Source organism: Pleurodeles waltl, chromosome 8 (genome assembly GCF_031143425.1).
Source record: "Pleurodeles waltl isolate 20211129_DDA chromosome 8, aPleWal1.hap1.20221129, whole genome shotgun sequence".
Lineage (NCBI taxonomy): Eukaryota > Metazoa > Chordata > Amphibia > Caudata > Salamandridae > Pleurodeles > Pleurodeles waltl.
In genome coordinates this window covers 633,966,080-633,980,940 of record NC_090447.1, presented here as the reverse complement: position 1 = coordinate 633,980,940, position 14,861 = coordinate 633,966,080, and the positions used below count along the sequence as shown (strand labels likewise).

Below are 14,861 nucleotides of genomic sequence, written 5' to 3'. Positions count from 1 at the left end.
TGGAATGGTTGTGGACTCTGCCTCAAACCAGAAACAAACACACATAAAAGTTCAGTCATGTCTAAAATGGAACCTCTAGGAATCAGACAACGGTCTTTACTATAGGGGAGGATAGGTTTCATACAGAAACCTCTCTGGCCGTACCAAAAGAAGGCTAGAGAATGACAATGCTAAAAGCATATTTATTAGAACCACTGGATTAGTATCTGGCAGCAACAGGTTTATTTATGAGGACCACAATCGATGACTAGCCGCTGAAACAATGATTTGTTCTGGAAGAGCTTCAGAGGAGCATCCAGAATCTACCTCTACATTGTGGACAGCCAAAAATTGAGACAACAAATTAGATAGTGTTGTTTAACAATTTCCAGATTCAAAAAGCTATCTATACCAGAGGAGGTGTATGTAGAATTGCCTGTTCAGGAGTAACACAACAGGAATATTGGTCACTGCATATACCTTTCCTACATAGCACAGATTCCAAAGAATATTCCTCGAAGATTCTGAGATTATAAAGTCGTGAGCATGTTGAAACGAGTAAGACTCGTTCCATTCAAAACAAGATTTACATCTACAGGAGGCAGAAGAGGGTAATGTAGTCTTTTGTTAGTTGACTTGCAGTAGTTGTCAGTAGATCCTGTTTTGGCTTGAACTGGACAGTCTTGTTTTATTTAACTGTGACCGTACTGGAAGCAGCAGCTAATTGCTACCTTTTGGGTCTGGGCCAGAACACACACAATGCAAACAAGGTACTTTTCAACTGCCGGTCTGTCTGGCCTGAAGGTGGGAGATAGGGGTAGGTGTGTCAAACACCCTCAACCTTTTACACCCAGAAGAGGTGATTCCATCCTTTTGGGCAACGGTCAGGCTGCAGGAGGGCTGTGTAGTTTTCACGGGGAAACAGACACCCCTGATTTCTGAAACCTCGGACATCAAAAAACTGGAAAAGCTTCATTTTAATGGCCTTTAGAAGTTACTGACAAAGAGTGTTTTTGAACATATAATGGACAAGAGGCACATTTTTGTTTTCAGACAATCAATCAATCAATCAGGTGCCTCACTAAATACTTTGCTCAAAACTGGAAGGAAAAAAATGGATCACTAATTTAGCTTGTTTCGGGATCTAGCTGGAAATTTACCTATTCACTCTAAAAGGGGGAAGTAAGTACAAGTATTGAAATCATTTGCACTTGTAACTGTACTCGTTTTTAACACTGTTATATAGCCAGTGAGTTGCGAACTCCAACAACTATTTCCGAACGTTGTGGTTATTTCCACCAACAACTTTATAAAGTTCAGGCGGTTTGGACGGGTAGGTGGAATGGTGGGGAAAAAAAAAAGAGAGAGAGAGATATTTCAATCAGATATGTACAAGTGCTGGATGTGCACCTTTATGTGCCCTTACACTCATACACACACACGATTGCCAACAGGTATAAGAATAATGTAGTAATATGTCATATAGAGATGAATAACCTATGTTTTGCATTCATTTGTAGAATTAACTTAGCTGAAGTTATGGCCTAGTCTTTTCCAGGCCTCACACAAGAAGCTGAATTTCTAGCGCACTGCAGAGAAGCTGATGCCTTAACCTGACCTTCAACCACCCCATGTTAAAGTTGCTTAGCTAGAATTTTCTGCAATGTACCAACTGACAGGAAATGATGAAGTCAAATTGACACAATTATGTGTAGATTAGGCTAAATGTACTTTCCCAGGACTTGAACAATAGGAGCACTGACTGAAGAGGAACATGCAACATTTTCGATACCTGAAAAGCCAGATGATGAAGACATCGTACAGTGGACCAATCCGTGAACTGAGAAAGAAGAAATATTAGAACTCATAGATTTGTAAAATTAATATTATAGGTTAGTCATATCTGCCGATTGACTGACCAATTAGGAATTAAGGGGATGGACTGAAAAACTATAATAAAAAGACATGACAAGGGGCTAAATAAAACGTGCGAGGGAAGAATTGATAACGTCGGGAGACGCGGATCAAGATTTTGTCATTGGGCTCATACTCTTGAGAGCTTGAGGCGTTGCTGATCTATTTGATGACCTGAAGACGAAGACTGACTTTGTTGATGATCCATTCTGTGGATAGGTAGCTATGAAAATGTGACTGGCTAACTTTGTGCCTTTTCTTCTAGGTACCAACTGCGCTGTTTTATAGTTTTTCTCTTAGCTAGATATTTTTCCAAATTCATGTTTTTCTAAATTGTTTTGCATGAAGTCCCACGTGCTAATGCCAACCTGGGTTAGTTGAGGGTCTTTTTGGTGACTTGACGGTGACAAATGATTGATGGACTGATTTGCTGAACACTGCTATTAATGCTGCTATATTCATCCTTATTGGCTTATGCTGAAGCATTCGAGCACATGTTTTCACAAGTTTTAATTAGATTGCGTTATTGGTGGTCGTTAATCAACTAATTCTGAGCTGATTAAATAAAGTTTGAGTCATCCAAATGCATTAGAATTATAACTAATAGAGAAATAAAATTGCTAAATGCATTACTGAGTTGTGGTTATTAATGAATTGTTGGTTATAATTGTCTATTGACTAATGATTTTCTTAGTGGTTATTGATTAATTACATTGATTACTGGCGTCACTGGTCACTGCATGACTAGAATACTCCATGCAATTCAAAAGTTTCATTGGCCTATACGAGTCCCCTTGTAAGTTTACTTATTAAGGACCAGGCGCGTTTGCACCTACATGAGCATGTATAAATGTGTGTAAATTTGTGCGCGCACACACGAACATGGCTAGCTAAACTATATAAATAATACGGCAGCAGCATATATTCTAATTAGCAGAATACGCTGTTCCAATAATGCCACAGAGGAGTTCTACTGACATGGTGTTTATGAGCAGGTCAAGTGATTCCTGTGTCAAAGTTGCTGCAGCACAATAGTGGCATTTTACTGGATAACCAACTGTTTATGTTTACATTTCAGGAAGATGTTAAGTTTTCTTCATGTGGACCACACGGAGGAACACAATAATTCATGGGAACTATACTATACACCTGAATTACAGCATGTAATGCAGGAGTACTATGTTTTTTCACGTGAGCGACAGGTAATTAAATAATTTGTGAACATAAACACATAAATCCTGCAAATACGTAACATGGTTTACACCACGAGTCCATCAAGCAATCGCCATTGCATTCATATAGTTGAGTGGGTTAAGAGTTTACTGTTTAGATTTATGTATAATCTGCAAAACACAGATTTGGATTTGATGATCTGCTTAGTCTTTCATCCTTACGAGGTTAATAAATACGGTACCACTGCGCTGTGTAACGATAAAAGCTCAAAAAAAAATTATTATTATATCTGACATCAACTTCTGTCAAGAAATGGTCTTCAACAAAACCAGGGCTGGTGGAACTGAATTTGTGGAAGCAGCACATAATTATTGGACGCTTGCTATTTGTGGGGACTGCGAAAGCAGCCTCAAAAGGCAATAACAGGCTCAGGCAAAGCCAATAGGCCTGACCGTTGAAACCTGTCATAGGTAAAAAATAAAAAGGCTGGGATGGGGGAGGTTCACTGCCTAAACACGACAGTCATATGCTTGCAATTTTTGGCCCAAATAAAACTGACTATTTGCTTTTTATTACTATACAATGAAGGCAGTCTAGACACACAAGAACAACAAAAAAGCACATAAAGAATGGAAAGAAAAAAAAAAACAATAGAAAATAAAGTATTGTTCCATCAGTCTTGGCACTGAAATGCACTTTTTCATGAGGATGTTTACATGTGGTCAGGAAAATGCTGTCATTCACAGTGCAATAAAGCCAATAACCGAATAGGCTGACCCATTACCCCGAGCTGTATGCTGTGATTGAGGTGGGGAGAGTAAATTGTGAAGAACAGCGGACCATACCAATGTATGAAGAGTGTTTACCCTAAATCGCTCTTTGTATTTATGTATGTAAATATTATTTACATTTGTGTTTTTATTTTTTTATTATAGGAGGCTGGTGGTGGTTTGTGCCACTGTTTAAGACCTAATAAAAAGACAAATCAAACATTTTAAATAGAACATGTATTGTCACTTCATACACAACAATGCACATATAAATCAATATTGCTCCAACAAGTATTTGGGTAACAAATCAGTGGTGTTAAGAACTACAGATTTTTATAACTAGAAGAACTTTTTGCATCTCAGTTTTGCCTCAAGAGTATTAAAGACTACCATTTCACCACAATCTTACAGGTAGGGAATTATGGCAAGCTACAACAGCAATTATCGAAAAAATAAATTGTATATAGAACCCTTGTTGCACGTCTCCAAAACCCTAATATGTGACTGTGCACACACCACCTTTAATTGTGAGATACCAAGAGCTTAACCACTGGGATGTTTCTTCAATAAATCTGGCCTCTCAGCAATACTGAGTAGGGCTCCTCCCAAACTCAAAACAACCTTAGCAGCTAGAGGAGTACCTGGGGGTGTCAAACACCTTTTATCAGTTGTAATGCCCCACCCCCTTTCAAACGTGTATGCTGGATCGCACTATAACTAAAACTAGTCATGTACGACCAATGAGGTGCGCAACGGTAGGACAACGTCCTTCAAACCAATGCTCCTGTCAAAGGGTATGTAAATCATTTGACCAGAAAAATGCAGTAGGTTTTGTTGTCCCACAGGAATCTTCTAAAAAACGTGTTTACTTTTCTGGAGAAAGAGGGCAACATGAGGAAAGGTTTGTTTTGGAAAGATAGTTTTTTATTATTCCAGCGCACCGCAAAAGGGACAGAAGAAGCTGGGTCCAATGGGGAAGGTCTCCCTGCAAAATGTCAAAAAGTAGAGAAATATTGCTAGATCTACACTGCTCTGAAGAACTGAGACAGTTCCCAAATATTTAAAACCAAACAATTCCACCCAGAGGACAGGGTCCCCACACTGTTTCAGGGTTGGTTTCCTGACTTTGGATGAATAACGTATTTGGACAGAGTTGACCATCTACCAAGGGAGACTAAGAGGTCCTCTGCATTTAACAAACCCTCAACCTCAAGTTCATCGGACCAGCAAAAATCCAGACCTCCCCATCATCTACCCAAAACCTCTGGGCCAGCTTATCAATGTCAATAGCAAACAAGAGGAGAAAGTGAGAATCCTTATCTGGTGCTCCCACTGGTAGGAAAAAAAATGGCACAGTATGCTGTTCGCTTGGAGCCCAGCCTGGTGCTCTGTATATGATATAATGGTTAAATTACTTCCTGCCGTACATGACATGGCTCATGCAAGTCACCGAGGAGTTTTGTGACCATTTAGTGGAATGAGGGTAATGCCAAATTCATTTATAAGGTCATGAAACTCTAGCAAATAACTCAAAAGAAACCACACTGACCTTGCCATTCTCCAACCAAATGGTATCTCACTGCTCTTATGATAGCCATGCATCCTCAAGAGACACAGTTGCTCTTAACATCTATCCCGTACAATCACTACTTAAAACTCTTGATGGCAGAAGGCAAACCTACAAGAGCTATAGGTGCAAGCTTAAGAACATTAAAAATGTTTTCAACTTCACCAAAAACCACTCTTCTCTACCATCGTCTTCAGAAATATTCCCTCTATGCATACATACTGCAAATTCCAAATGCTCATTATTGTGGGACCCAACCAACTCTGGAAACACAAAGAAACTTCTGCTGGATGTTTACACTCCAGATACAAGGTTTCAGAAATAATCACTCTCTTGCCTAATATGATTAGGCTACACAGTAATTTTACTGAATCCATTTTAACACTATATAAACAAATAAATGACCTTAAGAGTGCAGGTTTAGATCCATTTATCTAGGGCTGTTCTTGCCATTTACTTATCTCTTCCATTTAATTTTTACCCGCCACTTATTCCCAGTCTAAACCAAAGCATGAATAAACATACTGCCTTGACTATAGTTTTCTGAACAGACTGTATGCTCATGTCCGTTTCCTCCATCCTTAGACGACACCAACCTTCTCTTTGAAAGCTCAACTCTTTAACTGAATTCATCATCTTTCTCTCTGGGAGAATTTAGAAGAAATCCAAGACACCCAATCAGTTATTTTCCAGTTTCAGATTTAAGACGGACTAAACTTATATAACTGACAGAATCTGGATATTCATGAAAACGTCATCACTACTCAAGATGAAACTAAAACGGAAAAACAACATACTCTCTATTTTCTCAATTAAGGCTGAAAGCTTCAATTCCTAAATTAACTACTTCCCAAAACGTGTCTAATAAACATTTTTTTCATTACAATGTCTACTTCCTCTCTTTACTGTTACCTTCAAAATGCAACTTATGTTCTTATTTCTGCCCTGACAAAAATCAACAAAATCAGACTGGAACTTGATCTTCAACAACATTTTCCGTATCAGGACATAACTCTACATTCTCAGTCTGCCTGATTTTCGATTCCCGGCATTAAATCTCTGTCTTCTTAGAATGAATTCTCCCTTATCTTAGAAGAAAGCCTATACTTCGCTATCTCTGATGCCAAACCACTTTTAGCTGTCTCCGATACCAAACCCTCCTCAATCTAGTGACCCTCGCTCTCATCACACTGTAAAAGACCTTGTTCAAATCCTTCTTCCTAATTGGCTTACCCTCACCAATTCATTTTTCCACAACAAAGTTTTAACCAAGTGCTTCACATCTGTAGATGTGAGGCCAAAAAACCCTAACCGTGACCCCTCTGTTTACCATAACTGCTCCATCTCAAATCTAGCATCTTGAAGCATCCTAATGAAAACTTAGGCATTACCAGTTAGGTTTGTTCCAATATGGTTTCAGGGTGGACCACAGCGCGACACCCCAATGCACACGGTGATAAATGATATTCTCTGTCAAAAGTGCAGAGGTTATCTACGCAGTCTCATTCTAATGGATTTATCTGCGGAATTCGATAAAGACTCCCTTGAAATAGTCCTCGAAGTTTCAAAATACAGGATGTGCTCAAGGGAATGATTTCAGTTGATGTATTCATGAAATCTCTTCCTTTCACCAACATGCAAAAGACACCTTGGTCTACCTAAAACTGGACTCCCCTTCTTGTATTTCCAAATTAAAATACTCACTTCTCAGTATCTACATATGGATCGAGCAAAAACATCTCAAATACAATGTGGGGAAGACAATTTCTCAGTCTAAACTTCAAACCTGACCCAGCTACAGTATTCCCGAGCTTGATTCTTGACATAAGCATACATCACCAGAAAACTGACAACCTCTGCTACATCCTTTGGTTTTCTACTGGGCTCTAATCTTAACCTTAAACGTTACATCCAAGCTTTGGCTAAGTTGGCCAGGTTTGTCCGCCACAAACTCAAAAAGCTTATGCCCAATTTCTCTTTCCTAGCCCTGGAATGCAAGGTGAACTATGAAAAATGCCTGCCTCACAACTGAAGCCCTTAACTTTCAGAATCCTGAATATCTCAAACAGAACCTTTCCTCCTAGTAAAGTTCTCACTCTCTCCGCTGCAAAGACTAAGTTCTCTACATTACACATTTCAGAAGAAAACATGGTCAATAGAGCTTTCTCCTGCAACACTCCAGCACCCTGCAGCTATACAAAAGAAATAATTCTCTTTAGCAAAGCATCAATCCTTCATCAAGAAACCAGCACTTTGAGGAATACCTGTATATGACTGTTTAAAATGACCGCATGCAATTCCTTCCTCTTGATTCACCCATAAAGACTGAATAATGCATCTTGTGTACAGATACCCAATTGGGTTTATAAGCTCATAATAAATGCAAAATACATTGAAATACTTTGCATAGTTTTGATGTGTTGCAACACTTTCCACCTCTGTAGTTCATAGCCAATGTTAATTTCTCTTCTGAAAACTCTTTACCTCCCAGTGTCTGCATTTCTTGTGCCAGTCACCGTCACCTTAACCTATTATTTTCTGCAAGGTTGCTTATAGACTACTGTTTATATGATTAAGATGTTCATGCTATCCGGGCTGTTACCTATGGAAGTATGCTTGATGATGCCAAACTTTTCTTATGTCTTATTGAAATCATGTTTTCTTCTATATTCCTCATTACCCATTTATACAGTACATGCAGCGGTGTTGAATTTAATAAAATACCTACTTGTCCATGGGAGAGGTGGCTTCCTAGAACTACTTGTCCAGTGAAAAAATCCACTTGTCCCTTTGGTCCCACATAGTGTGGCGACAAATTATGGCAGCAATCTCATTATATAAAAGCTCTTCTAATAGTCTATCTGATTATGCCAGGACTACTACTAGTAGGGCTTGAATACTTGCAATTTCAATCCCTAATATAGCAATTGCCTTATTTTGCCACCTTTTCGCAGATCAACATACTGGAGCTGGAGGAAGCAGTAAGCAATACTTCCAGGGTTGTAATGCCTTTGAGCCTGCAAACCTACTAATTTGCATGTTTTAAGGATTTTCACCAGCTTTTCTCTACTCTTTTCCCATAATGAGAAAGGCTGGAAATGTACTCCTGACAATGGAAGAAGTAGAAGTTCTTCCAGGGTTGGGAAAAAAGTGGTTGGAAAGAAAGTGAACTCGTAAACGCTCAATGACCTGAGCAAATCTACAAATGCATATTTGCACGTGTTAAAATTGAGTTCACAAATATTTTCTAGGAATATGATTTCCTGGTCAACTTCTTAGTTCTTGTGAATTCATGAAAGCGACTAATTCAAAGACATACACCATGGGTGAACTTTTGTGACTTTCTTTAAGAACTGGGTCCGTAATTATTAGGTCTGGCGTTTACAAAGACATTTTGATTTTATTAAACTTCTATTCCTCTCTCCAGCGGCTGGCTTTACTGTGAGTGATCACGTTCTGCTCTTCCACAAGCAGCATATTGGCCCACAATGTAGTTTTGTTCAGTACGAGGAACTACTGTGACAATCAGTGGTGTAACAAAACTGGAGCACCGCCCCTGCAAAGAACATGGAGCCCCACCCAATCCAGACTCACTCAGGGAAGGTGCTGTGCTAAGGGGGCCTGAGGGGCCTTTGTTACCCCACTAGTGGCAATGTGTGCTTTTTGAGACCAAAATCTTTTTTTTCTTTTTGCCAGTGTTTGTTACACAAGGGCCAGGCAGCTCCCAAAACAATAAAATGCAATAAAAGACATGTCAAAACAAGACACACATTGATGAAACCAAAGGACTCACAAAAACCATCAGATCGGTTGGCTTTGCCAGTGCATGTTCATTTTCATAATCTTGTTGAAAATGGTACACTGGATTTTCCATTAGGAACACTTTTTGGAAATACTAGCATGCATCAACACATTTTACTAAATGACGCTTCAAAGAAATAGCACCTAAAATGACAGTGGCAAAACATTTTTTTCCTACTTGCATTTTTTCTGAACATTTTATTTTTAAAGCAAAGAACATTCACTCTTGCTTACAAGCTTCTGCAAATATTTGCATCTAATCAGAAAGCACTCTGGGAGCATTATACTTATTGTTAAACTTTTCAAACGGGTGTACACTTTTTTTTTTTTTTTTTAATACGGGAACCACTGTCAGTAACACAGTGTGACCTTAAAACGTTTATTTGCAATGCTCACCCTAACAATGAATGCTTTCTATTAATGAACCATAAATACAAGTTCAAACAGCATTAACATATGGATACACACATTACCTCAACTGCCGATAGTTCCCTTACCTGCACACTGGCAGCCAAATGGTTTTTGCTGTGGGGGGGGGGGGGGGGGGGGGGGGGTTTGGGCATACTTGTCCCAAGGACAAGATAAACATGAAAACTTGTTCCCCTTGGCCCCAAACAGTATGTCCCAGGTGTCGGGCGATAGAATTCCACATCCCTAAAACATGACAAATCTACTGTAAACAGTTTTATTATGCAACCAGTTATCTTGTCTGGCGTTTGCACATCATTCCTATGCGCCACACTCTGAAACCCAGATGGGCGGAGTCAGTGCTTTAAGACAACAATAAATGAAAATAAATAGGTTTCTGCATTAAAATTGATAAATAAAATATTTACTTGGCGGTTAATTAAACGAATCATGTGGCCATATTACAACTTTTCGTCTTATGCCCATATTTGGTCAAATTCAATACAAGATATTTAAGATTGTTTTAGAGTTTAAGGAAAGATGTAAACAATGGGTTGAAATGCTACCCGAGTGATTGTCAGTGGTTAGACTATTCGCACGCATTTATCCCATGCCTTTTGTGTTGCTGACGTGTCATTTAGTCATAAAAATGTACCTATACCACGCTCATCTATAATGGAATAAAAGCATGAGGTTAGCAAAGAACAGAAGTGAAATAAATATTAAAGAATTTCCAAGTTTGAGTTTATTGGCCTGTCCGTATCCAGTTCAAAATGCTAATGGAACACAAAAACAAAAAAAACATGTCGTACTCCAGACTGACTTTATGACGTACAAGAAGTGTAATGGCACTTTCTGCCACAGGCCCTACTTCTACAATACAAATGACATTGATGACCTAGGGTGTCACCACATCAAAATAAAAAAGTTAAAAGGAGAGCCACCAACCACCTCAAAAATCTAAACAGGTGCAACTCAGAATAAAAACATTACACACAAATAGGATTTACGTTTTTCAGTCCTTACTTTTATCAATATGTATGGGAGATGCCGAGATATCAAAAGGAAACCTAGAAGATGCTACTCTAATGTGCTACTCCAATGTGCTAGATGACCTGCGGTTAGGATTATCCTGTGGCTACTTGTAATCGTTACTCCAACTACTACTACTTAGTACGGCTGCAAAAAGGAATTCCTACAAGTGTAGTCATTATTTTTTAGCACAACTACAACTTCCAGAATGCACCTGTTTATTAAATTAAACCTGTAAATAGTAATGTAGCCATGGGGTAAGATGATAACCTCGCCTAGGACTGAGATCCGTCATTATTGCTAATGGACAGTACTACAAACTGTGAACAAAAATGCGATTTTTTTTTTTTTTCAGAATGCGTCGTATTAACAATAAATTGAATTTGACACGACTCAGCCACTCGTTCAAATATGAGACAGGACGTCAACTGAAATGCATTTTTAGAAGGTATCACTGAGACATCAGACACACGACTGACCAATAGTGAGCACACCACTGCGACCCCCGGTGTGAGAAAGGGAGCCGGGGAGTAGACAAGTTAAGGTCACACGCTGTCGTACAAAGAGGGTCACGCCAGTCAGCCCTCGGTTACAAAATACACATAAACGAGAGTACAAATAAGGAACGGGCCGAGCATGTGCCGCCCGGCGAGAGCAATCCGCCATGCTGGCTGCAGGCCCTGGCCTCTGGTAACTCTGCTGCGCCCGCTGGGCCTGCATGGCCAAGAAAGGTGCGGACGGGCGCCGAAGGGAAAATCTATACACCATGCGCTCTCCTCTCTCCTACAAGCATTGGTCAATGCACACCACAGGACGTAATGGCCCGAGGAGCGGCCCTGGTGGGCAGGCGGCAGCCAGGGAGCGCGCAGGGCTATAGCCGGACGCCGTAGAGCAGTCTGTCTGACCCCGGGTCTCCACCCCCTTCCGTAGAAGGCGGCTTGCCCTTACCTGCGACAGCTCCAGTGAGCTGGATGTTGAGGGTGTTGTGTCGCACTGCTACTGCCATAGTGAGGCGGAGCCCTGTGCCATGCCTGGTAGCGGCTGCCGCAACTGAGAGCCAGTGCCCGTGTGTGCAGCAAAAAGGAAGGATACGCGGGAGGGGAGGGGAGCTCGCTCGCCGGGACACAAGAGCAGCGGAGCACCGACCGCTGCTGTGCAACGGAGGAGGAGGGAGGATAGCAACACGCCCAGAACCAGCCACCGCTCCGCTGTGCCGCACACTGACAGGGGCTGAGGGGGCGGGGCGAGGGAGGTGAGAGCAGGGGTTGGGTGGATATTACTGTCTGCGACGCAGTTCAGTGGGAGAGCGACGTCCACGCAGATGCGGAGAGGACTTGAATTGGAGCAAAGGAGTGATAGGGAATAAAACACACGGGGGTTGAACGACACACAGTCCAACAACAGCGCAGTAAACCAGGGACACCCAGTGAAACAGAGATAGTTGTACAATGTAAGAAATACACATATCCAATTAACAACACATGCAGCCAAACGGAGAACGATGTAAACAGACCGGCAGATAAGGCAGAGAGCAAACTGAGTCTCAGTAAACAGACATGCGGGGAAAATTGTAAGAAGAATGTACTAACCGGTTTGACCTTAATAAGTAAACTTACAAGGGGACGCGAATAGGTCGATGAACCTTTTGACTCGCAATTAAGATGTTCTTACCATAGCTCCAGTACATAACAAATGCACAATAATCGATAACCATCAGCAAACAGTAACAGTAATAATCACTGGAGTCTGTAATTGTCACGCAACGACCTTTTACTAGTGAATAACCACACCTTTTAGTAAAAGTTAGAATATTTATTTTCCTATATAAACAATGCTAAGGTCATGTAGATTAATCTCAAATTCAAATGAAACACATATAGAAACATTACTGGCTGTCTAAAGCGGAGAAAGAAACATAATCTAATCAAATCTTGAACTATAACACATTCTAGGGTTACAGGGTGTAGGTGGCTGGCCTGGTTTCTAAGGGGTACCTTGGGTATTTACACCTTATACCAGGTCCAGTTATCCCTTATTAGTGAAATGTAGTAGTGTTTTAGCAGTTGAGGCTGATAGAGGTAGCTGTAGCAGAGCAGCTTAGGCTGAACTAGGAGACATGCAAAGCTCCTGCAATACCACTATAGTTACACAGTACTTATACACAATAAAAGACAATACCCAGTGTTACCAAAAATAAAGGTAGTTTATTTTAGTAACACAAGGCCAAAATATTTTAGAGGCAATACTCCTTTTGGAGGTAAGTATTATACACAATATATATACACTAGACACAAAAACAAGGTAAGTGATTAGTCATAGGCTAGTGCAAACAATAGGAAATGCTATAGAATGCAAAAGGACAAAATAGGTCTAGGGGCAACACAAACCAAATACTAAGAAAGTGGAATGAGAATCACAAATTACCCCCTAGACAAGTGTAGTGTGTAGAGAATTGCTGGGAGAGTAAGAAAACCACAAAGGTGAGTAAAGTACCCCACCCCAGAGCCCAGGAAAGTAGGAGTAAAGTACTGCAAGTTTCCATAGGACACACTACAAGTCGTGATTAAAGTTATTGTAAGAACCAAGCTAGAAGATGGTGCAAAAGAGGATTCTCCAGTTGAAAGAAGTCTGCAGAAGAGAACCAAGGAAGATGGTTGCGGGTTCCTGCATGATGCAAAGGATGTCCCACATGGAGATGTTGGAAGCAGGTGAGTTACAGCACTGGATTCGTCCAACAAGCCTTGGTTCAAGCAATGTCACAGATTGCATCAAAATGGTGCTGCCTGGACCCAGGAGGGACCTGGGACCTCAACTCGGACTGAGGAGGCAGAGGGGGCTCCCAACACTGGAGGGAACCCACAGATGACCAGGCAGCACCCACGGAGGTCTCAGGACACAGGGACAAAGAAGGTGCAAATTGCAGTTGTTGCAGAACTACAAAAGAAGGTCCTACGGAGAACAACTCAGCGAGTTGAGCATCACAGGATAAAGTGCTTGGGCCCTGGGCCACGCTGTCCACGAAGGATACTTGCAAACTGTGCATAGAGGCCTCAAGAGGTGAAGATGACACAGTGCACAGGGGTACTATCGCAAACAGGGAAGGCAAGCTCTTACCTCCTCCAAATTTGGACAGCAGGACCTTAGGACAGTCTGTGTCAAAGGAGTCCACCACCTGTGTTCCAAGGAACATGCTCGTCAGCAGGAGAAGAGTCCAAGAGAACTGGTCGTCGTCTTAGAAGGTGCCTGCTGGAGCAGGGAAGTGACTCTGTCACTCCACTGGAGAGTTCTTCAGTTCTTCTAGTGAAGACAGGGAGTCCCCAGAGCGTGCACACCGTGGAAACTGTTGCAGTTGCTGGCTGGAGCTGAAGTTGCACAGTCAAAGTAGTCCTTCTGGATACTTTGTTGCAGTTACAGCGGTTCCTGCAACAGTCTGCGGTCAATCCGAGGTCCGAGGATGAAGTAGTAGTTGGAGAGGATTCCTGATGGAAACTTGCAAGCAGAATCTGAAGAGAAACCCAGAGGAGAGACCCTAAATAGCCCTGAGGGGGGGGGGGGGGGTTGGCTACATTATCAGGTATGGACCTATCAGGAGGGGTCTCTGACGTCACCTGCTGGCACTGGCCACTCAGAGGCCTTCAGAAAGTCCCCACACCTTGGAAAACAAGATGGCTGAAGTCTGGGACACACTGGAGGAGCTCTGGGCACCACCCCTGCAGTGGTGATGGACAGGGGAGTGGTCACTCCCCTTTCCTTTGTCCAGTTTCACGCCAGAGCAGGGACTGGGGAACCCTGAACCGTTGTAGACTGGCTTATGCAAGGAGGGCACCATCTGTGCCCTTCAAAGCATTTCCAGAGGCTCTGGGAGGTTACCCCTCCCAAGCCTGTAACACCTATTTCCAAAGGGAGAGGGTGTAACACCATCCTCCCAAAGGAAATGCTTTGTTTTGCCTTCCTGGGACTGAGCTGCTCAGACCCAAGGAGGGCAGAACCCTGTCTGTGAGGTGGCAGCAGCTGTAGCTGCAGTGCCAGCCTCTGAGAGCTGGTTTGGCAGTACTGGGGTCATGGTGGAACCCCCAGGATGCATGGAATTGGCTCCCTAATACCATATTTGGGATGGGGGGGACAATTCCATGATCCTATACACCTTACATGGCCATATTCGGGGTTACCATTGTGAAGCTACATATAGGTATTGACCTATATGTAGTGCACGCATG

The 14,861-nt window shown here is 41.7% G+C and overlaps 1 protein-coding gene across 2 annotated transcripts in view; it reads right to left on the bottom strand.

Annotated features, from left to right (window-relative positions):
* Nucleotides 1-11,863, bottom strand: part of SMS (spermine synthase) — a 679,013-nt gene extending 667,150 nt beyond the window's left edge. The window contains exon 1 of one of the 2 annotated variants that reach the window (XM_069204737.1): nt 11,593-11,863. In XM_069204737.1, the coding sequence (XP_069060838.1) occupies nt 11,593-11,650 (58 nt within the window). In that variant the 5' untranslated portion in view covers nt 11,651-11,863. The remainder of the gene's footprint in view (nt 1-11,592) is intronic. The other variant, XM_069204738.1, reaches the window with a different exon arrangement.
* Between the last annotated feature and the right edge of the window lie 2,998 nt (nt 11,864-14,861).